The following is a 22,774-nucleotide window of genomic DNA, read 5'->3' on the forward strand; positions in this document are numbered from 1 at the left end:
TGTGTTTGGGTAACTGATGCCTGTGTAAACTGTGTGAAAATGTGAGATGACAGGGTGACAGAAACCACTATGTCTGTCAGCCACAGTGAGCCATTTTGCAATTGTGGTTTTGTTTTTGCTCAGGGCTCCATTTTGTAGAATCATAGTTGCATGGTTATTAACTAAATAAGAATCAGCTGACAAAAATAAGAGGAACATAGGAATTTATTGGCAAACCAGAATAAAATTGCCTCAAATATACAGGAGAGAGAAACTGCAAATACAGATGTAACCTCGAATATTTACATAACCATCACAATGACATTTATACAGCAGTTTTTAAACTGTAAGAAAAGTGTTACTCCACTTAATGCAATAAACCGTAATTAAATAAGATCTTCCTAAGTGTCTCCCAGTGTAAAGCAGCTACCTAATTACCCTGTATCCACTCCACCTGTTTTTTATTCGAGTTGCCTCTCTTTTCAAATTATCTCAGCCACAATATAGTCTCCTGCCAAGACATGAACGAGAGAATAACCAGCTTACTGAAGGCTATTTTCTTTACGAAGGTCTATAGATTAAAATATTTTTGAAAATTAAACAACTCCTTCACTGTTCAAGGATTCATCTTAGGCAACAAGTGCAACTTAGGGGTGTCACTTACATATTGGATGAAACTGGTTACACAGTTGATATAAATAATTATCAGTAAATACATGCTGGCCACACTTTGGGAGGGCCTCGCATCTTATTCTCACACCAGGCACTTGTATAACCACATCCAATTTACTGCGCTCTGAACATGCTAGTCACAAATAAATAAAAAACTATATGGAAGTAATGTATTTAACACAAGACAGACAAATTGTGCAACAAATGTTTAAAAGAAGGAGGGGGGGAAAAAACAACCCTGTAAGACTTGAGATAGATCTGTTGAGAGTCAGTGGCCAATCCAGCTTAGATTCAAAATGTCAGTAGTAGCAGGATTATTTAAAAAAAATAAAATACAGCAGTTCACTGTACAACACACCGATGAGAATCTTTCAATATCCCAATTATTTTAGAGAATTTGATCCATCTCAGATGTAAAAACCAACTTTAAAAAAAAGCAACTTGTACAACCATGTCTGTTACCTCTAGGCAACAGTGTTAATTATGCTATACAACATTTACATACTTGAATTGTTATTCACATTGCCCCTGTGCTGTTGCCAAATTATATTGATACGCTCAGTTATCTGAATCTGATGTAAAAAATGTGTGTAGATATTTACTATCAAACTATATTTATTTCTGTGATTTCTGAACATCTCCAAACCGCAATTTGTCATTTGTTTTATAAGTTCAAAAGTTCGTTAGTACAAAACCCCGCTCAAATGATTATAAACACGCCTTGTATGTGACTATAGTGATTATTACAGTCTTATATTAATCATTAGGTCACATGTAGGAAAATGTTAAACTACAAACTCCTAGCATACAAAGGACCTTGTGCTTTAGGCAATTAGACCGCAGACATAAATGTTTTAACAAATCCTTAAACAGACACACTATAAACACCCTATACATTGATGCGTAATGTGTTTTACACGATGACATCTCCATTCATCAAACAAAGCAACTGACATTAGAGATATTGTGCCAATAGGATTATTTAACGTGCATGGACAATATACTTAAACATGTTATTGCTATCAAACCTAATGCAAATAGGAATTTCCACTTGCGTTTCATTACTTCAACCATGGAGATCAATGCCAATGGAGTACAAAAAGTATTGTATTCCAAATACAGACTACAACAGGAGATTTTACAAATCAGTGCCCAGAGAGGAGAAGGCTAAAAACATTTACATACTCTTGGTCGTCTGGGGCACACTTTTTTGACCAACAAATACTTTATTAAAAGAAGGGATTAAGACTCAAGTAGTTTGGGAGAGTTATTAACCAGCTACCAACAGGAACCTTTTTTCCATACACCTACCAAATATGATGATACCACATCAGAAATGGCAAAAAAACAAACTGATTTATGTGCAAGTGCATTAGAAAAAGGATACAGATTTTCAACAGAAGTGAGAAAGATTTCCAAGAGCACTCCCAGGTGATGGGAGAGGCAGGACCCGTAATGCAATGGTGCTGTTTCAAAACCCACTACTCTGGCTCTGTCAGCAATTCAAATAACTGCATCAGTTCTTCTTCCCCTAAAATAAATTACTCAGAGATTCAAACTCAATCAATAGAATTAATAACTGAAGCGCAACACTACAGGACTTCCTTCATAGTTTTCCCCAACTGTGAAATTAGTCCCAGGAGGCCTCTGTACATTCATTATAGATGACAGTAGAGTGGCACAGACACTTCGTCTGGTAGCCGAGGTCAATGGTCATACAAGAAGGTGAAAGGAAGAAGTAGTTGGAGACAAAGAGTAACAGGAACAGCGGCCAGCCACGGGGTAGACTGGAACCTGTTGCTCACTTGTACGACAGGTTGTACCTGCTATTCAAGCAGGTCCTGTGTAGAGACAAGAAAATAACCAATGAAGACAGAACTAACAGGTGAGTGAGCAATAAAGCATTTTGGTTATGTTTTTACACACACACACACACACACACACACACACACACACACACACACACTAACTTGTCACTCAAGTGACCTAGTTATAGGTGAATTTAGGTTATTGTCATTACTTTGAAACAACAGCGTATAATCATGCTGTTAATAAAAAAATGCTTCAATGCCTGACTTACTTTTAAATAGGACCGGTTAATGTTGAATTTAAACATTGTTTCACTTTTGACAATGCTGCAAAGCATGACTGTCCCCTCCAAAGAGCCTTGATACCGATACATTGCCCGGGATGGGGAAATTCCAGTACAGAAATGGAGACAGTTTGTTTGTGGTACTTCAGAGACTGTGTCATTACATAGTTTGTCCACCAGAAGGTACTGAAAGGTTTGTTTTTCAACTGCAAGTCACATTTAAGAGATCAGTGTTTTCTATGGCATGTGTTTATTAAAAATGAATATCAGCTAATATCTAATCATTATTGTGGGCTAGATAATGTTGTTCTATTCAAGTAAACACCATCACTACTTATCTAAGACAAGTTAAGCTGTCACAGCAGGTAGGGGGCCTGCCTGGTACCCATGTTTCTATTTCAGCCTGTGTATGAGGAAGGAAAAGGTATCCACTGTACCTCATCTGAGTCGTCATGAAACTCTATCTTTCCATTTTGAATGTGGTTGGTGTCCAGAGGGTCGTCCTGCTCCTCAACAGTATTGTCCTCAACATGCTGCTGCAACACGGAGTACCTGTGAACCAAGAACCTGTAGGGCGCATTCAAAATACTGTCAGTTCACTTATAATCATCTGACCACATGAAACACAATAACAAACAGTGAAAGAAAAGTGTCACCTCAGTTTTCTATCCTGGACATGTTCTCCTGTATAGGTTTTGGTTCTGAACCAGGCCATACATGTGTGTGAAAAGATACACTAACCTGCCACCACAGACATATTTCTTGACGAAGATAACTCCTGCTGCGATGCTCAGCAGCATGACGAGGATGACCGTTATCACGATAGCTACAGACTTTGAGGGGTGACTGTCTACCTGTAAAAAATAACAGCAAAAAAGTAGGAAGAAATGTCAGTACAGGAACAGATATTCTGTAGGCATCCACAGCAAGAATAAATCCACATTTGTAACATTTTCCCAAATCTTAGTAGGCAGAGGCACTAACCAGAAGTTCTGGGTCCACAAGGTCGCTCACACACCTCTTACTGAGGTCGATCTCTTTACGCTCCGGCATTTCTCCTCCTTCACATTTATCACCAGGGATTTTCCTGTAGCTGTAGAGCAAAGACACAATGGAGAAGTCGTGATCACTCAATCAAGAGTGTATGATCGTTAGTAGCACATGGTGTTGCCTTCAGATACATTTCGGTTTAACAGGCAAAACGGTAAAAAAAAAAAAAGTACCATTTAATAGCAAATATCAAAATCAAAGTTTCTTTTGAAAGTAAACTGTATACTTGTTTTGGCGCAGTTACGTCTGTGTTTGTACAACACTGCACATAATAATTTAACTGGCTTTTCATGTTCTATGTGACAATGATGTTCTGTTAGGTCAGTATGTGTGCAGTGAGGCAAACATGATTCACCAAAAATGTCCTTTGCATTTTTTGGTCAGCATTCACTTCTTCCTCATTGAAAACATGAAAGTCACTCTCATCTGCTTCCTCTGGCTGATCTCTGCATGGTAAGTGCTTCCTCTTTTGCATCACTTGTGTCCTCTGACAAACAATGAAGGCAATCCGGCCACTCTTTCTGCCACAAAATGAGGCAGGGATGAAGTGCCTTGGCTTTTAATAAACATCACCAAAGGAGTGGGTCAACACATTCACTGCTACCTCCTACATCTTGTCAAAAAGACATTGCATGTTTACTGGTTTATTATTCTATTCATTCATTTGTTGATGTTAAGTGATAAACCTTGTTAGGCCCTTACCCAGTAGTCTGCAGTTGCTCCTCTCTGCCTTGCAGGCAGAACTCCAGCACTTTGCCTTTCAGGTCCGGCTGCTCCACACACTCAGAGCTGTTCTCTTGACGGTAGTATCCAAAGTCACTGCAAAGAGTCGGAACATGCTGGGACATTAAGCAAACGTCGAAGAAATACATTTCTGTAACATCTGTAACTGACCAATTGTTTGGCCGAGTGCTTGTACTTTTTGAGTTTTGTTTGAAGCCACAACTCATTTTTACTTAATGGAAAACTCCACTCTAGCATACTTTGACACCGCTATTCAAGACCAGTTTGCTATGTTTAATGTGGACTCCTCCTCAAGTTACTGTATTTCATGTTTCAAAGTTCAACCTTTACAGAGTTAATATTTGACATATAAATGAGCAACCATTTACCTTTACTTAAGAAGATATTACAATAAGATATAACTGTACGATCACAGTCAGCTAGAAGTACTTCTACCTAAGAAGGATATGTAGGTGGTCACAACCAAGAACAAGTACATAATCACAAAAGTTTAAATCTAACATGACATCTAATCTAATGACAGTGAGTTGTTGTGTTTGACATTTTTAGCATAAATCTAACAGCAGGCCACAAAGCCATACTAAATACTAAGTCTAAGCAGGTTTTTAGTCTGTAGTGTGTTCACACTGAAAATAATGACAAAATTAAGTATACTCAAACCAGACAGAATGCACACTAAAGCTACAGCCAATTTGTAAGTGTGGTTTTGATGGATAAATTTCTGCCACAATGCAATGCACAGCGAAATAGAGAGCTGCTCACAGCTAGAACAAATGCGAATAGATAGTGGATATTGTTAAGATCATAGAAAAAAAAAAATATATGTATTAAATGATAAAACAGACTTTTTGCTTTCTATTTCTGTGTGTCTCTACCTGTTTGATGGACGTCTAAAAACCACACAAATTGTTCCTGTTTGTTCCAAGCGTTGATTTTTTTTTTTCGTATACTAACTGCAAAAACAGTACGTAGTATATACACTGTATAGGATTAGTATGTAATATGGTTTTTGATACAGAGAACGTCTTACCACAGGAAGTCATCCAGGGTGCACAAACATGGCGTTGGCTGTGTGTTAACCTGGTAATCTCGTCCGTTCCAGCAAACAGAGTCCTTCCTGAGACGCAGGAACTTCTCTTTGTAGCCCAGCATGCAACCATCGCTGGGGTCACTGATGTCATCAGAGTGGGCCAACCACGGCACATAGTCCTTGTCATTACCTAAAAACATCAATATTATGGAGTCTGTTTATATATTATATAATCTCAAATTCCAAAAGATTAAATCTTTAAATGTTTAAAGGGCTTTAAAATCCATTTTATTGTATCAAATATATTACGTGACTCACAGTCTCTGGTGAGAAGTTCCCTGAAGTCAATGGTAATGGAGATCCAGTTCTGGCTGAAGAGAGAGTCTTTGTAGCCCCAGACACTGACATTCATGGAGCGAGCTCCTGGCTCTGATGCCAGTCCAGTAAAGTAGATGGGTTCTTTGGTGAAGTTGTACACTCTCCAGCACTGTCCTTCATCAGTAGAAAATCTGTTAAGACATCAAAGATTAGCATAACCCCAAGAAACTTTTAAAGTAAAGCCATACTATAAAGTATTTGAGAGGGATTTATGCAATATTAGCATTGCTGTGATTTAAAGAACACACAATGCTAACCCAAAGCCAATATATCTCTACAGCCTTTGTTGTCATTGTATGTGAGGTATGTGAGTTGAATCAGTATGTCTTTTTTAAGACATTTTGACATGTCACAGTAGGAAAAGCACAGATGTAAGTAACAAAATTAATGATGGCTGGTATTGTGCATGCTGGCTCACTTTCACGGCTTACTGGGGCACTTGAATACAACAGAGCCATTGTTAATGTGATAAGTAACATGTACTTTTCCTACTATGACAAGTCAAAATACCTGCTCTGAAAAAGGCCAATTACAGTGAGCTTAAATTCAGAATACACAGAAAACAAAGAAAAACGGACTTCTCTAAGCCTCAGCAAATACAGGTCCAACCCAAACTCCTCACTGTGCATTCAGACCAAAAGCGAATTTAATGCACGCAACGCTTTCCTCGCGGGGGTTTTATCGCTGGACATCCCTGGAGTGTTTACACACAACACGATAACGCGAATAAACACAACTTGCCATTACTACAGCTGTATGAACCCAAAGTAAACATTTTGCTGTGATTAAATAGCAATAAACGGATCAAGCTGACGCCGAAATAACTACAATATGATGCAGATATGTTAAACTTATGAATTCATGCTTTGTCAGGTCTGTCAGCAAGACAGCAGGACAACAACTTCTAAAATGTTTGTTTTCTGAATGGAGTTCGGATCGATCAGGGCTATGCTATGCTAACTTGGTCACAGTAAAGTACAACGATTGCTGGAATAAAGTTGCATACACATGTTTTCTGAACTCACCAGGTAGTTCAACCTCCTCGCTTTCTTTTCTCCCAGCAATGTCCAGTTTTTATATAAATATGAAGTAGTGCCAAATGATGCTAACAACGCTGGAACCGGATGTGCACGGAATCTAGCTGCTGAGAAGCTCCAGTGAAGATAAATCAACGTTGAAAGTAAAAAGCTAATTTAATAAAAGCAGTTTACTCCGAGCTCCTCAATTGAGCAAACGACATAGTTGCCAGAGCATAATCCAGTCTGACCACGGGTGTTTATTTGTCCAAAAGCTGGAGCGTTGCTCCCTACTCCTCTAGCCCAGTTTAGCAGCTCTCAGCCAGCCTGCAGATTTTCAATCGCCCGCTCTGCCTGGCCCTCTCCACACAACGCTCTGAAGCTGTCGGTGACGTACGGACGATGTCAACGTTGATAGGCTATCGCGTCTCAGCGTCATGCGCATTTCTCGCTTGAGTTGAAAATATTCAACGCGACATGAAATCCTGGCTCTACGCGTCATTGCATTGACTTTGTATGATGTAATCTCGCCGCCCCGAACGCTCGCTTCGCTTTTGGTCAAAAGCACCATCATAGGGATGGGTCATAATTTTCAAAATTTTGAATAGTCTAAAATTATATTTAAAAAAAAAATCTAATAATTTTAGGACCATCATTCTTGTGTTTGGCAGTTCAGTTGGGCTACAGTACCGTGAGATAAGCTAAATGTTCAGTTGCAGCCTAACAGTGTTAAGGTTGTGTGTTGTGTTTGCTGCTGCAGAGGAATTAAAGTTTCTGTTTACATCATGAACGCCATCCAAACCTTTCTCTACCATCATCAGCAGAGCGGCCCGTCCCGCTAGTTACCAGCTACATACTTTACTTTACTACTCTCTCCAGCACTGGCACAGTGCTAAAACAAAGTGTTGGCTATAAGTCACCAGCTACCAGCCAGGCGAAATTAATATAATAAACCAGAGCGCTCCAAACTACAAGTGCTGGGTCAAAAGAAACAGAGTGACTATCAAAAAGTGGTTTTGCTTTAAATGCCAATCCCTACCCTCTATCTGTAACTCACTTGATCTTGTTGATAGGACTGGAACTGTACTCCACAGCAACCAGCAGCCCTCCAGAGTCCAGAATAGCATAGTGATGGGCACCGTTGAGTGCCTTTATCCAGGTGTACCCCCCATCATCAGACACATACACATCAGGCCTCATCACTGAGATGGCATCACCAACACTTCCTGATGAGTTACACAGAAACGGTAAGATGGCAAAAGAAACCTTCGAGTTCGTCCATTTAACTCAATTCCAAAAATACTGGTATGAAAGCTCTGAACTCAGAATTACCATGAGCTAAGATGAGACCCACAGCATTCGGTTCAGTAAGAGGCAGCATGGGGACGTTTAGCTTCATAGCAATACTGTAGGCTGCGTGGATGTGGAGACTGCACTGTTGACACAAACACATGCAGCATTTGGTATCTGCCTGTTTATAGTATCAACACCACAAAATCAAAACAATAACATGAAATACAATTTTTAAAAATAGTGCAACGCTACATGTACTGTGTTGAGGCCTTGTTGGCACTGCAATCCATAAGTAATTTTATTAACAATTTATCATACATCTCACAGTGGAATACAGTCTTTTGAAGGTTACAGTCTAACCCTACAAAAGTAAACCATTTTTATCAAGATCGATCAACTTTCTATCTTTTCTCCAGAGACACCAGTTTCCTCTCTTTACCTTATCTGGGTCTTTGGCTGTAGCATCACACTTGCTGTTTTCAGGTTTCCGCAGTGGAACCCATTCCCCTCCCTGATCAAAGGACACCACAGACTGCACGCTTTTATCTGGAACAACAAGGACATAACATTTACAGGTAGCCTTAAGCATTTAGCTGTCCAAAAACAACATGTAAAAAATAAAGCCACAGAATGACCATGTAAAAGAGAGAGAAAAAAAAAAAAGAGTAGATTCAAATATGAGGAGAAAGACGGAGGAAACTTTTCTACAGAAATGAGCAGCAGACATGATGGAGTTAAGATTTAGCTGGTGATGTGAGGTATTTCTGGTGAAGTGTCAGCCAGCTGCTTCAGACAGACAGCACATCTAGCACTGAACAGCTAATTAAATATTTACCCAACGCCCTCCCTCTGGTATGTAATAGAGAAGACATATCTGTGTGTTTTCTAGAGGGGAATTTGAGTACAGGCATGTGTTGCTAATTCTTTATCGAAGCACAGGTACATGAATAGAGCTACCTTCCGCCAGGACACTGGTGATGAAAACTCCTCGCAGTGAGGTGACGTTAGTGAAGTCAGTATCACCCCCTGTGGTGGTATATAGGTGCCGCTCCAATGACTTGGAGTACACAGTGCCCCGGTCATCTGATACATAAATGGTACCAAATCCTGTATCTGTGGATGTAAAAAAAAGAAAAAAAAAAAAAGAAAAACACAGGTGGGTTCACACACACTGTAGAGACCATTACAGATACAGGGTTTCAGAGCTGCTCATCTGAAATAGTGCACTGATGGTAATAACAACTGTCTGGATAACAAGGTGTTACATGTTTATAGTGCAAGTTCAATACACGGCCTAAAGTAATTTAACTAATATGTTTTGCATCCACTACTCTTTGCTATTCAATATGAAGAGTAATCATGGTGAGGTTCCTGTATGGACTGACCTCCCGGCTCGTCGACATGCATGAAGACCATTTCATCGTTTGCTGCCAGGATGGAGTAGAACTGCTCGTGACCGACAGGGGGCAGCTGGGCCATGTTCCACGTCTCACCCTGGTCCACAGACACATAGATTGTTCTCAGAGTGCCCTGCAGAGAAAGAGGCGGGAAAGAGTGAAAAAAAGATGGACATGGACAAAAAGAAAGAAGGAAGGTCATGAACATTAACTTGCTTAAATTTATAAAGCAGGCAAACATTCATGCAGCACACATTAAGTAAACTATTTATACGCAGATTCTGACCATTTCAGTAAATATGGTCAGTTGTTGTTTTCTATGACCATTTCCCCATCAGCTGTAACAATTAAAAAGGAGTTTTCCACCGATTTAGCATCGCACTCCTATAACACTGTTGGACTCAAGATGAGCAGAATCAGAGACCTGACCCCAGACCTTTATGGGTAAAATCGGGGGAGTTCTCCTTTAAAATACCATATTTCCCCTTACTTACTTGTGGGTGATACTTACACAATGACTTCTCTTTTAAACCGCATTTTAAATGCCTTGTCATGAAAACGATCTAGAGGTGTGAGGCGTGTGTACGTTGTATTTCAAACTGTAGTGGAGTGAAGCTTCATCTTACAAACACACAGGTCTAAACCATCAATATTTTACCTCTGGATGCCTGATCATGTTTCTGTATCTGCAGGTGTATCTACTGTATACTGACCTTGCCCGTCATTACAGAGGCAAAGACGAAACGTCCACCCAGGCCGAAGGAGTAGATCTTACTGGCGACAGTCTTGATGGTGGTGCCGAAGTCTGTCGTCCTCCTCAGTTCCAACATTCCCCTTTCAACTGGACAAAAAAAAAAAAAAAAAAAAAAACACACACAGAAATGAAAGTGCAGCAAAATTGTCCAAAGTTACAAGTAAATGGCTGCTTCGAACAGCCAACCCTGTGATCAGTGGACAACTACCTGATCCACAGCCGCCCCTTTAGTTTACCTAATAGTTATATATAGTATTTAAGAGGAATATGAGACTAAATAATGAAAATAATATGACATAGATATAAATAAATACTTGTGTGGCAAGGATCATTTCTTATATTGAAACTATTTGCCATTTCAAACTTTTTATTCATAATCCAATCCAAATGGAAAACAAATGTCTCAATAAAAACATCTTGAGCAAGTTTATAACGACATTATATTCTATATACTGCTATACGTGCTTACACAAAATTTATCAAAGTAGACCTGGGTTTGAGTGGCACATGCTAATATTTCATTTTAGATTTTGCTTAATAAAAAGGTAAGATCACTTACTGCAGGATCCATTGAGGCTGGCCGTAAAGAAGATGGCATTTTTCCTTCCCCTAGAATCAAAGTGTAAAAGCACAAAAAATTTCAGATGAGCAATGTCAAGGATAGGGAAGCAAAATAGATGTCAACTGCTTTGTTTACAAGGATGTGACAGTCCTCAATGTTCTTACATCTCAATAAACAACAAAATCAGGATGGGAAATGCTGAGGAGCATTCCTGCATCAAGGAATTCTCCATCTATTAGGTTTTGTTTGGTTGTGAAAGTAAGAATCAGATGACATGGCTTATCAAATACAACCAGCATGCAGCCACACCTTTTCTCTATATGTTCTTTCTTTCGAGTGTTGCGTTTTGACTTCAGAAAGCTCCTGCCCTAGTTGCAAAAGACCCATTTTCCTGGAGCCTGTTCAGATCCGCATCTCTGGGATTGTAATGAAAGGTTATGTTTCACAAAGATACTGTTTTGTACAAGAGTCCTGTCGGACACGATGACCTTGGAGATAAAGCCTTAAAACTGAAACTAAAAAGATTTTCAGAGCTGCCAAGGTTACTAAGGAATACATTGAGTTATTCCACCCTCCCCAAATCTCACTGAGGCACAGACACAAGAGAGATATTAAATAACACAATTGTTTGTTCGCTGAGCACTTGACAAAAGGTGCTAATATCCTCAGTTTGTCTTGTCTCTTACCATTTCACCAGACACACCATGTCATGGATCTTTTTCCAGTTGCTGCCAAAATCATTAGACAGCCACAGTTCATTCTGAGGACAGAAAAAAATGACACCACTGTTTACACAGATCACACAGAACTTGGTATATTAGAGCTGCTCATAAACACCATAAAAAAGACAGCTAGCCCTCTTAAATGAATGACATTCACTACTTACGTGATTACTGAGGACCAGCAGCTCACTGGAATTGTCCGGGTTGTATATGATCTGCATCAGGGGGATGAAAGGCAGGTCCTGGTGGGTGAAACTTTTTCCAAAGTCATCGGAAAGAAAGATCCGAGATCCAAGAGTACCAGACACTTCTCCTGTCAGGATCACCTACAAGCCAGAAAACAACCAAAATTCAGTCACGTTTACTTCACTGCGGTGAATTTACAACCGGAGGATTTGATGAGGACATGACTTACTTTCCCAGAGTTCTCGGGGCCGATAGCGATGCCAAACTCTGTTCTGATGAAGGTGTTGTTGATGAGGTTGGTCACATCCTCGAATGACTTCCCGTAGTTCTCACTGGCAGACAAATGGCCGCAGCAAAAATGAAATGCAAATCAAATTCAAACCGTATAATTCTTCTTCTAACAGGTGAGATCACAAGACTTACCTTCGATAGAGTTTAGACTGCCCCAGCCTTAACATGAAGAAGGGCACCTGAAAAGTTGTCAAAGCCAGGATGACCTGCCAAGAAAGAAGGTTCAGCTTGAGGAAAGTGGAGCATGGAACATTTAATAATGTGCAGGAGACCCTAATGTGAGGGAACTCATTATGTAACCTACAGGGTTCTTTGCAGGCAGACTGAATGTTCACTGAATAAGCCAGCCAAGTTTGTCCTACTCATGTCACAGAGGAATAACACTGCAAGTGAGGCCTGTTAGGCGCAAATGGAGAATAGTCTAACACTCACCCCTGTGCCATCTCCAACCCAGGCCAGCGACACTGACCCGCTCAGGTCATTGAAGGTGTACTGAGAAAAATAGCAAAAACATGTTCATATATGTAAAATATAACACAAAAAGCATTTTTTAAAAATCACAGCACCACTTGAGGAGTATGTTTAAATATCTGTGCAAATGATACTAAATTATTAGAGGAACAGCTGTTTGAAACCGGCTGACAAAAAGGGATGACCTGAACACACAATAATGAACTGCAGTTGAAACCTATTTGCCAGTTTTGCCTCCAGACTGTACTTTTGCTTTCACTGGCACCATACCATGGCACCAACCCATGACCTCCCCCTCACAAATTTCACACAGTCCAGCTGCCATATATAAAAGTACTGACTGACGACTCCAGTGCCGGTGGGACCTTTAACAGTATCCTCAAGGGGAATGACAAGGCTGAGCCTCTAGGAATTCTGTCGACTTTAGATTACCGGGGCCAAGTATACAAAACTGCAATGCAAAAGTTGATCACATGGCAATGAGGAGCTAGGCAAATAAGCAGCACAGGGCTCTGCTGAGGTCAGCTTCCTGTTTGCTTTGAGATAAGCATTGCATATTTTAGGAGCTAGATTAATGTGGGCGCTTTCTCTTCCAGGGTAAACTGTGAAATCCATTGCACATCTGTTGAGACCAAATTTAGCCTACTCTGCTATCCAGGATTTGAGTGCAAGTAAAAAGGTAAATTATGTATCTTTCTGTATCCTAACAGGCTCCCTGCTTGCTTACTGCTTTCACTACAACACAAACAAAGCTTTTAATTACAAAATAACTACCACCCAGCGGGTCACATGGATTCCCCTGAGCCAATTTCCCAGTCAACATTCAGGCAGATTTACTATCTCAGTGTGGCAGAGAAAACTGGGATCCTCAAAGACAGAACACAGCTGCAGCCTTGAGAAGAATAAGATATAGGTCACAGCCATTAGTGGAGCATTTCAGAGGTAAACTGGTCTGGTAGTACTTCAGTGAAGCCTGCGTAGATCTTAAAGGAAGCAGTAGGAAAATAGGCGTTGTTGCTGGTTCACTAAAACACCGTGGGTTATACTGCACCAAATATATAAAGAAAACAAACACAGCAGTCCAATCCTGGTAGTCAACAGAAAAGCAAGAAGGCGCCTGTATGAGCTTGTATAGGAAAGGCCAGAACTCTGACTCTCTTGACTCTGCAAGACATTTTGATGATGTATAATGCTTTAGTTCCATGCTTTTGCTGTGCACAAGTAGCCTACAAATAAATTTACAGAATAAATCTAGCATTGCTGCTATCTGTTCCCCTGGGCGTCAGGGCTTACAGCTGAATGGAAAACAGCCCATCAGTAGCTAGGTGTCTGAGTTCACTGAATAGCTGATTAGGCCTATTCGTGCACCTGGTTAGCACCTGCGTATCACCTTCTCTAGGCTCATTTAATTGTCAGACGTGTTACAAGTAACAGGACCTGCAGTTGGTAACTTACACTGTGGGTGTTCTCTGCTAACTTGGCGTCATATCCTTGAAGAGCTCCGCAGGAGTTGTCCTGCTCGGTGCTTCTTCGTTTTATCTTGTGATTCGGTGATGCAGCCAGCCATGCAGGCAGAGACCTCTTTGCTATTTTCGCGGCTTTCTCTTCAATGTATGAACGCCTCACAAAATCCGACTGTCCGAGGGGTTTGGATTCCTGCTGAAAATCTAAACTGGCTGCGAAAGTGAAAACAGATAACAGCAGGACGCAGGGCAGCAGAAGTCCCATCATCGATGCTGCTAGTCTCACCGGCAAAGAAAACAAAATAAAGACGTAAAAAAGAACCACCCCAAAACGAGTCTTTGTTTATCCCGGTCTTGTCTAGAAACTGAAGGTCGCTACAGCTCTGTCGCGGATGACATCAACAAAACAGTAGTCCTGACAGCGACTATTTCGTGCTTTGAAAACACGGAGCGACCTCGAAGCTGCGGCTGTTTCCCCGAACGTCAGCTGGGGGGAAATACGCCTATCAAAACACTTCTTCCAAATTAACCAGGGTATTTAACGCACATTATTCGCCCTGCAACTCCTCAGCCAACATGATACACTGTAAAACGATCACGCAAATTCTGTCTGCCCAATGCAGAGACAAGCCACTGTGATTGGTTGGCCTTCTCTTCTGGTCCACCTATCCGCTGTTTTGATTGGTTTAATCCTGGGAAGGCGGTGTCAAACTGAAGAGCAGCATAATGAGATGTCAAAGCACGTCTAGATAGGTTGAGCAATACTATCATTCCACTCCATATTTAAGCACACCAAAGTTTTTACCATATGTTAGTTTTTTTGTGTGTGATCCAAGATGAAAAGTCTTCCCCTCCCTTTCAACTTATTTTTATGTTTCCACCTACCATATGATTAGTTCATTTATAGGTAATTTTGGATGAAAAAGTCGTTGGGAAACACACCACATGTCCACCCATGAAAACCGACAGATGCCCGAAAAGCATGTTCTTTGAATTCAGAGGTGTCTTTTCACTAGTCTTTTGTGTTGTCTGATTCTATGACATTCATTCCTTACATGCAAAAATTAAAAATAAAAAAAAAATTAAAACTTGGTGTAACGTAACACATGCCATGTATTAAATGAAACTGTAATTTCTTCACACTTGTTACAGTTTACTTTGTCAGGGATTGAACATCTGGATCTGGTGTGATGTTTGGAGGCTCAAACAAGAGATTAAATCCCACTGAATCTGAGTAATCTCTCCATCAGAGGAACAGTCTTGCCATCAATGAATGGAAATCCTGTGCAGAGAGTATTTGAAATGCTCTGTTTATGAAAATACACAATAACAATGGAGAAAAACACAGAAACAAATGATTGTGGTCGTCATAGTCAAGAAGAACAGGACCCAAGAGGAAAATTAACGGTTCTATCACATGATCTTAACTGTAAATTGATTAGGGGGGGGGGGGGGTTATAACCTGCTGCCGTATTAAATTATATTTATCCATTTTGTTGGTTGCATTGAGTCATGCTGCCTTCTTGATTAAATTTGTGCATGTGATGGGACACTGGGTCAAACCAAACCCATGACTACTGGTCATATGTTGCAGAAAAAAAAAATCCCTGTACACATAGCTGCTATAGACCTGACTGAACATATTCAAACTACAGACCACACACTGTAATCCATTAATAACAATATACAGTTTTAGGTTTCCCTTGTATGGGCCAGGTCATATTATCTGTAAACCAACAGTTGGGCAGACATTGTTACCTATACCAGAGCAACACCTAAAACTCTATTGGTAGAAGATTTGAGGAACCTGTTATGATAGTCATGCTGACTATTTCATTCTCATGGTGTGACACAACCTGTCTGATGAGTTTGCAAGCCTGTGGCGACAACAAGTTGACAAAAGGTGTCATCTTATCAGTCACAAATAGAGAGCTGTTGAACAAGTTTCAATGGTTTCAAAACCCAAAACCCTGAAACTTTGAACTTGAATCCATAATCTAGCTGCACTCAAATGTGGCTTGGAACATTGGGAATATCTTTTGTGTATTATGTCTTGCTTACGCATTTCTTGATTCCCAGGTTCATTCAAAAAGCCAAACAATCAGATCTGTAGAGCAGCATTCCTCCACTAAGGGACTGTACAATGGAGTTGCAGCCCCTCCCCCATGGTAGGCAGTCAACAAGAAGGTGGAGAACAAAGCCACTCTTATTCCTTCGAGATGTACTCTGTTAGGATGAGGACTGTGCCTTTCTACAAGGTCCCAGATTTTCCTTTTTGGCTGCATGGTGTGTTGAGAGAAAGTAGGCAAATCAAGGGATGGAACTAAGTGTACCTACATTTCCCTGCTTACCAAACCCAAGAATGAGCATTTCCATTGACACAAACTTAGGGAATTAAGTACAACCGGTGTGTGAATGAGATCACATGACACTGATGGGATTCATGGGAAACACATACCTGGTTTTGTTAAAAAAAAACAAAAAAAAACAAAAAGGACTAAAAATTCCTAGTTTAATACTAATAATGCTCATGTAGTCTCTATTGAAACGGCGACCTCTAGTGAAAAGTAATTGCCATTACTGTGCACTCACTGTTTCCACCCAGAGTACTTTTGGGATACTCTGATTTTAGGTGGATTTTAACATATGTAGAGTTACAGTTTGTAAAAATAGATATAATTAAAGATAGCCCTACATTATTTATTTATTGTTATGTATACATATTTTTTCCTGACATTTTAACTTACCGGTATATTTTTTAATGCCTACTGCGGAGTTGTCACATGCCATGTCACAAGATTTTCTCTGTTCTGGATGATGCAATGTTATTCGGTGCATATAACAAACAAAATTACTTTTTGACTTTTTGACATAACAGAATAATAAGCTGAATAATTCAAGCATTTGACTTTTACCATTTGGAAGGAAATGTTTGCACTTCACCTTTTTCGAAGCAGCTTGATGTATTTTGTTTCTTTTCACCCATCATTGTCATTATGATCTTGATTATTTAACAAAAGTATAATATACAAAGTTGTTGTTGGGCCCCGACAGACCCCCTACACATCTCCTGACTTCTGTACATTGTGTATGTACCTGTCATCTCCAAGACAATATGCTTTAATTATGCACCCAGAGACCCAGAAGCCAACTAGTACTTGTCTTGTATAAAAAGTGGCCCCAGGTTCGCAATGTGTCATTTTATGGTAATTTGATTGAGCAAAACTTGATTTAGGCATGCACACTATGTGAAGACGATATAAACTAAAATAACCAATGTACAAGACAAAATTAGAAAATAATGCAGAACCAAATGCAAATTCTGATCAAAATCAATTCATCTAATTGTTTGCAACTAATTGACACGCAATAAATCTGGAGCTTTGGGGGCTCTTGATGTTCACTATCCTTGTATAATACTCAGTCTCAAATTATGCATTTAAAAATTAAAATATCCATTATGTAAGATGAACACTGTAATGAGCACTGCCATGTACATATATCACAATCACAATCTTTATTGGCCAAGTATGTTGACACACATGGGAATTTCACTCTCAGTTCTCAGTAGCTTTCAATACACATGCATACAGATACTACAAGATATCAAGCTAAACAAATACAGTATAAGCAAACATAAACACATAACTGTTATATGCAAGAGATGTCTATATACAGGTCACATTACTACAACAGTATATACAGGGTTATGTACAAGTAGGCTAGTGCAAGTGTGCATGACAATGCGTAAATAAGAATGTGTATACAGTATAAAATTATAAAAGCTAAATACTGTAGGCCTACAAGCACAGTAAATGAGTAAATTAGTTCCACTTTGACTATCTACAACATTAAATGCTGCTTACATATCAATACATTAGTAATCAATCAAGCGAAATAATAACTATCCAATGGTATTTCTTTATTCTTTTATACAAGGCCCATTCTGCAAAATGAGTAGACCTACTTTTAATTTTGATACTTAATATAACTATTTACTGCGTTCACAAAATGTTCTGGACATTTCTTCCATTGTTGCAAATATCAAACTATTAGAACAGCTTACATAATCTGAAATATAAGTACTTAAACACAGACTCAAACATACAAGCAATGAATTCATAACCACATTTAAATACCACATTTCAGCACTTTGAACCTCTCTGTGCAGCAGCGCCCCTGTCGACGTCAGTGATCACGTGTCCTCTACTACGATTCGCTGAAGTTGGAGAAAAGTTTGACAAGCCCGAGGACAGCTGCAAAAGTCAAAGGACAGGAGGCACATAATCGATACCAACGGCCCTTTTTTTATCCGGACAAACGATGGGATCTGTCGCCCAGGTAACGGCCCTGACAGGAAGAGTGATCAGAGTTTATGGCGCATCATGATTGGACACTTTTTAGCAAACACACCTATCCGCGTGTGAATTACTCCGCAGTATAACGGCTTTAGTTTTTCCTTACATTGTATCTTTATTTCTCATCAGAAAGTGCTGACTTCGGGATTCAGTCTTGACTTAGGACCTCTGAAAGAGCCTTTGGCATTCATCCGTGTGCTAGAATGGGTAACTTTACGTCTTTTCAATTTTTTTTCTTTGGTAAGTTACCATATGGCCAATGGCGGAGTGTCTTCTACATGAACTGTTCATCCCTGGTTTCAAAAAATATCTTGCAAATTGATTACGCTGTTTGTCGTGTGACCCACTCCGCGCCTGAAGAAGCTGCAACTCCTCTAAGCTGTTTCAAAAATGGTATGCACGGTAGCTCAGGGAGCGTTTATCCGTCTATGTCTATCAGATTAGCACATCAAAATGTCAGCCTATAAATCGCTAGTTATATGTGCTCAAACTCCAAGCTAATCCGTGTTAGCATGTTCAGTTTAGCACCTGCAGTTAATTATGTATCTAATAGTGTGAAAATCACTGTATTTGTTTAATAACCGTTATGGTTGATATTCTGATTGACAATATTATTATTATTATTATTATTATTATTATTATTATTGCCATTATAATTATCTTTTGCAATTACTTATACTTTATTGAATTTCACAGTTTAGGCCTATACATTCCCACCCACAATGAACAGTTCACAACATTGTATACATGTAGGCCTACATCAAAGTGTACACAACGAAATATCATATTTTAGGCACTAAGTACACTCATAATTGCTAATACTATTGGGAGAGCTTTGAAAATAGCCTTCCAGCACCCTCCACAGAGCCAGAACATCTTCTTGCATCTGCAGATTTACATCTGTCACAAATGGGGTTCATTTGCGGGGCTATCTTAGCTTTAGATTTGGAGAGGTGCGCCCAGTGTACAACTTTAAATCGAATCAGAGAGTGTCCAGCCCACATAGAGGAGAAGTGAACTCTTTCCAAAATCGTAGCAGAAATTCCCTTATTGATTGTAGTTTGAAGGTCCTGTTGGGTTAGAAGACATGCTATCAATCATTTTGTTCGAAAGTTTATTGTGACCATTCCTAAGCAAATATTCATGTTTTTACTTTTACTATTTAGGTATTGTTATGGATAAAACATTGTATTTTCAGTATATGGCTACTCCTTTAACTACTACTGTATGCTTTTAAATTTAAGGACATGGTTCTGCTGTGACACCATTCACAGTGATGGGCCCCTGTGATTAAGATGAGGATTTCCTGTCGAAAGTGTATTGCATAACGTGTGTGTGTGTGTGTGTGTGTGTGTGTGTGTACTACTACTTGATCAGCACCCTGTCCTGTACATCCTCATATGCCAACGTGTCTCGCTTTATCTACCACCTGTGGCTGCAGGTGTTCTCCATATTTGCCTTTGCGACGACTGGAGGTTACAGCGGTACAACCAGCATCAACATCCAGTGCAATGGGAGTGCCATTCAAGAAGTAACGGCAGACTTTAACTACCCATTCAGGTGTGTGTGTGTGTGTGTGAGCCAACGCAAACAGTCTCACACCCTTTTACAGTGTGGAACGAGTGTGTTTACTTTTAGGGTTGTAATAATAACAAAATATGCTATCTGTGTTTACACAGGTTGATGGAGCATCCGTATAATGTCCCAAACTGCTTAAGCAGTCCTACTACCACCACCGTTTTCTATCTGACTGGAGACCACAGATCCTCTGCACAGTTTTACGTCTGTATTGGAGTGTTTGCCTTTCTCTACAGCACTGCCACACTGGTCCTCTACTTGGGCTACAATCACGTATATAGAGAATCTAGTCGTGGCCCCGTTGTTGTAAGTTGTCCAGATTCTGCATATTTTTTGTTGTTTTGGTGAAATGATTGTGCTTAGCCAGCGCTTCCTCTCAGTCTATACATTGCTTAAAAATAGAGCGAGCTGAAATGACACGGTGTTAAATACTTAAATAGTGTTGAATGTATCCATGTAGTTTTATCTGTGCAAGGGCAAGCAATATTTATAATATAATGCTTTGTGTGTAAAATTTTGCATCTGACATCAGCTGCTGGATTTCCACCTCATCTTGGAATCCAACTGGAGGTCAGAGACAGTGCATTTAACAGAGTAGTGTGAATGAAACAGTGGGAAGGGTGTGGTTTTTCAAGCAACTAAGGAACATGCTGACTGTCCAAGAACGCTCCTTGAGTGAAGCTACCTCTGTGGTCGCTTTAAATGTTTTATACTGATAATTCTTCTCTAAGGACCTGCTGGTGACTGCGGCCTTTGCCTTCTTGTGGTTGGCATCATCTTCTGCTTGGGCTAAAGGCTTGTCCGATGTGAAGTGGGCCACCAGTCCTTCAACCATTCTTAATTCTATTGATATTTGCAAGGTTAGCAGCAGCAGCAACAAGTGTTCTCCAGGTGCTGTCCCTCACATGGGCCGACTAAACGCCTCTGTGGTGAGTTGTATGCAAATTATTCTTTTTCAAACATGCTTAAACTTGTGTGTACAACCACAGCCTGGGATATTTGACTTATGTCTTATTCTTTGGCAGATTTTTGGATTTCTTAACCTCATCCTGTGGGGTGGCAACTGCTGGTTCATTTATAAGGAAACACATTTCCACAAATCAGCCAACCAGCCTGCAGATGTGGAAGGGGGAGTTAGGCCTTCATAACCACCCAGCTTCCTCATTTCACAATTGTCTAACATGTAGTGTTACTGAGTGAGTCGTTTCGGTACTAATCATTCAAAGATGAATCCTGTCGAATGCAAGGTATACATCTCTAAAACTGACTGCTTCTTTTTTGCTCTGTATTAGTTTTATATTTAGGGCTGTATTATCTCAAATACATTTCAGGAAGGAACTAAAATGTGATATTTTCACAGTCAAAATCAATATGGGAAATTGCAGCAGTCAAAAATGTTATTCTCATAGATGCTCAGTTTGCATGTTTTTACATATTCATGCACAAGTATCTAACTGCCCCTTATCTGAAATGCAACTGCGGATGTGGACTGTACAGCCTTGTTGATGATAAATCAAAATGACACTTAATTTTGTCAACCTGTTAACTGCCATCTGTACCGCACATCATTCTGCCATCAACATTTACAAACAAACAAACAAAAATACTCAGGGCTATTGAGTGTATGAATTACAAAATACCTAATAAATAGTAAATATTGTGCCTTAATTATTAACACAAGTCAGTGCAATCATAAAACAGCAATAGGCATAAAAAGTGAAGTTCCAATGAATTCATGTTAAATAGTTCATTGGAAAAAATAATTCCGTTGCCAATATGAGATTATTAATGATCTTTTTTTGTGTTACATTGCACCTCATCACCTCAACTATGTAAGGCTAGATTTGCTGTTTTAGCCTAGCACCTGAATATAATGTTGAATGTAGTTGATTTATCCATTTAGAGCATGTTTGCTCTTTTATGAATTTTACATTTAAAATTATTACACTTTTATTAGGTAGAATTTGTGATCTGTTTCCTGAAAAGGACGTGTTTGTTTTTTGAACAAATATCTAAACGAAGGAATTACCCCAGAAAACTCCTGTACTTTCAACTGTATAGCTGTAGCTAGTTGTTGGTTGTTGATATCTAACCTTTTTATTTATATTTTCTTGCTTTGCCTGGCTTCTACCTCCTCTTTATTACAAGGAAAGGCAAGATGTGTTTCTCTATTTCTGCCAATATTATGATTTCCTACTTTGATTGACCCTTTCTTGATCCACCACTGTAATAAAGTGTCACATAGATGAGACTGGTGTTCCTATTACAGTGCAGGAAGATGCTTTGTGAACATGAAATGCCATTCATCATTAAAAGGAAGAGCTGGATATGTTGTTATGCGTCTGATTTTGATGCCTGATCGTTTCACTGGAGGTGGCACACATACTGTGCATTTTTCAACACAGGAAAACAACACTTCCTGATTCACTTGGTTTGAAGAGCTGATGTCTGAACTATTAATTTGTTCTTCAGTGTGACACTCACTAGGTGGCATTCATGCTGCTTCTACCAGACATCATCTGCTGCTGACACAAACCTGTATCTGAGCAGAAAAATACTTGACATTTTTACATTTTTAATCAGAGATTTATTTTGTGGTAGTGGCTGCTGTAAAGCAAATATGTCCTAAAAATGCAAGGAAGCTGCAGTTAAAATTTAATCTGCGGCATGTACAAGGAAAGATGCAACAGCCCCTGCCACCTTAAGAGTCACATGCACTGTCAGTTATAGTGTCTGGA

General features: G+C 39.6%; 2 protein-coding genes across 3 annotated transcripts; one reads left to right on the forward strand and one right to left on the reverse strand.

The window, feature by feature from the left end:
• Positions 1 to 186: 186 nt before the first annotated feature.
• Positions 187 to 14,700, reverse strand: sort1b (sortilin 1b). Its single transcript, XM_038722748.1, has 20 exons — positions 14,093 to 14,700; positions 12,599 to 12,658; positions 12,299 to 12,372; positions 12,105 to 12,207; positions 11,854 to 12,015; positions 11,654 to 11,727; positions 10,965 to 11,014; positions 10,365 to 10,492; positions 9,640 to 9,784; positions 9,212 to 9,367; positions 8,694 to 8,800; positions 8,294 to 8,396; positions 8,019 to 8,187; positions 5,886 to 6,076; positions 5,568 to 5,757; positions 4,496 to 4,612; positions 3,728 to 3,836; positions 3,485 to 3,597; positions 3,181 to 3,310; positions 187 to 2,492 (listed from the first exon to the last, which is right to left on the reverse strand). Exons 1-20 carry the CDS (start codon positions 14,366 to 14,368, stop codon positions 2,478 to 2,480), a joined length of 2,472 nt encoding a protein of 823 aa, XP_038578676.1. The 5' UTR covers positions 14,369 to 14,700; the 3' UTR covers positions 187 to 2,477.
• Positions 14,701 to 18,282: 3,582 nt separating this feature from the next.
• Positions 18,283 to 22,363, forward strand: sypl2b (synaptophysin-like 2b). 2 transcript variants are annotated; one of them, XM_038723496.1, is made up of 6 exons: positions 18,283 to 18,441; positions 18,588 to 18,665; positions 19,900 to 20,018; positions 20,138 to 20,342; positions 20,768 to 20,965; positions 21,062 to 22,363. In XM_038723496.1, exons 1-6 carry the CDS (start codon positions 18,424 to 18,426, stop codon positions 21,182 to 21,184), a joined length of 741 nt encoding a protein of 246 aa, XP_038579424.1. In that variant the 5' UTR covers positions 18,283 to 18,423; the 3' UTR covers positions 21,185 to 22,363. The 2 variants fall into 2 exon arrangements, with proteins under 2 accessions (XP_038579424.1, XP_038579425.1); XM_038723497.1 differs by lacking the exon at positions 18,588 to 18,665 and having other exon boundaries at positions 18,305 to 18,441.
• The last annotated feature ends 411 nt before the right edge of the window (positions 22,364 to 22,774 follow it).

The sequence above is a fragment of the Micropterus salmoides genome, unplaced genomic scaffold, assembly GCF_014851395.1.
Source record: "Micropterus salmoides isolate LMB-PRFRI ecotype aquatic unplaced genomic scaffold, ASM1485139v1 Ms_hic_scaffold_16, whole genome shotgun sequence".
NCBI classification, from domain to species: Eukaryota; Metazoa; Chordata; class Actinopteri; order Centrarchiformes; family Centrarchidae; genus Micropterus; species Micropterus salmoides.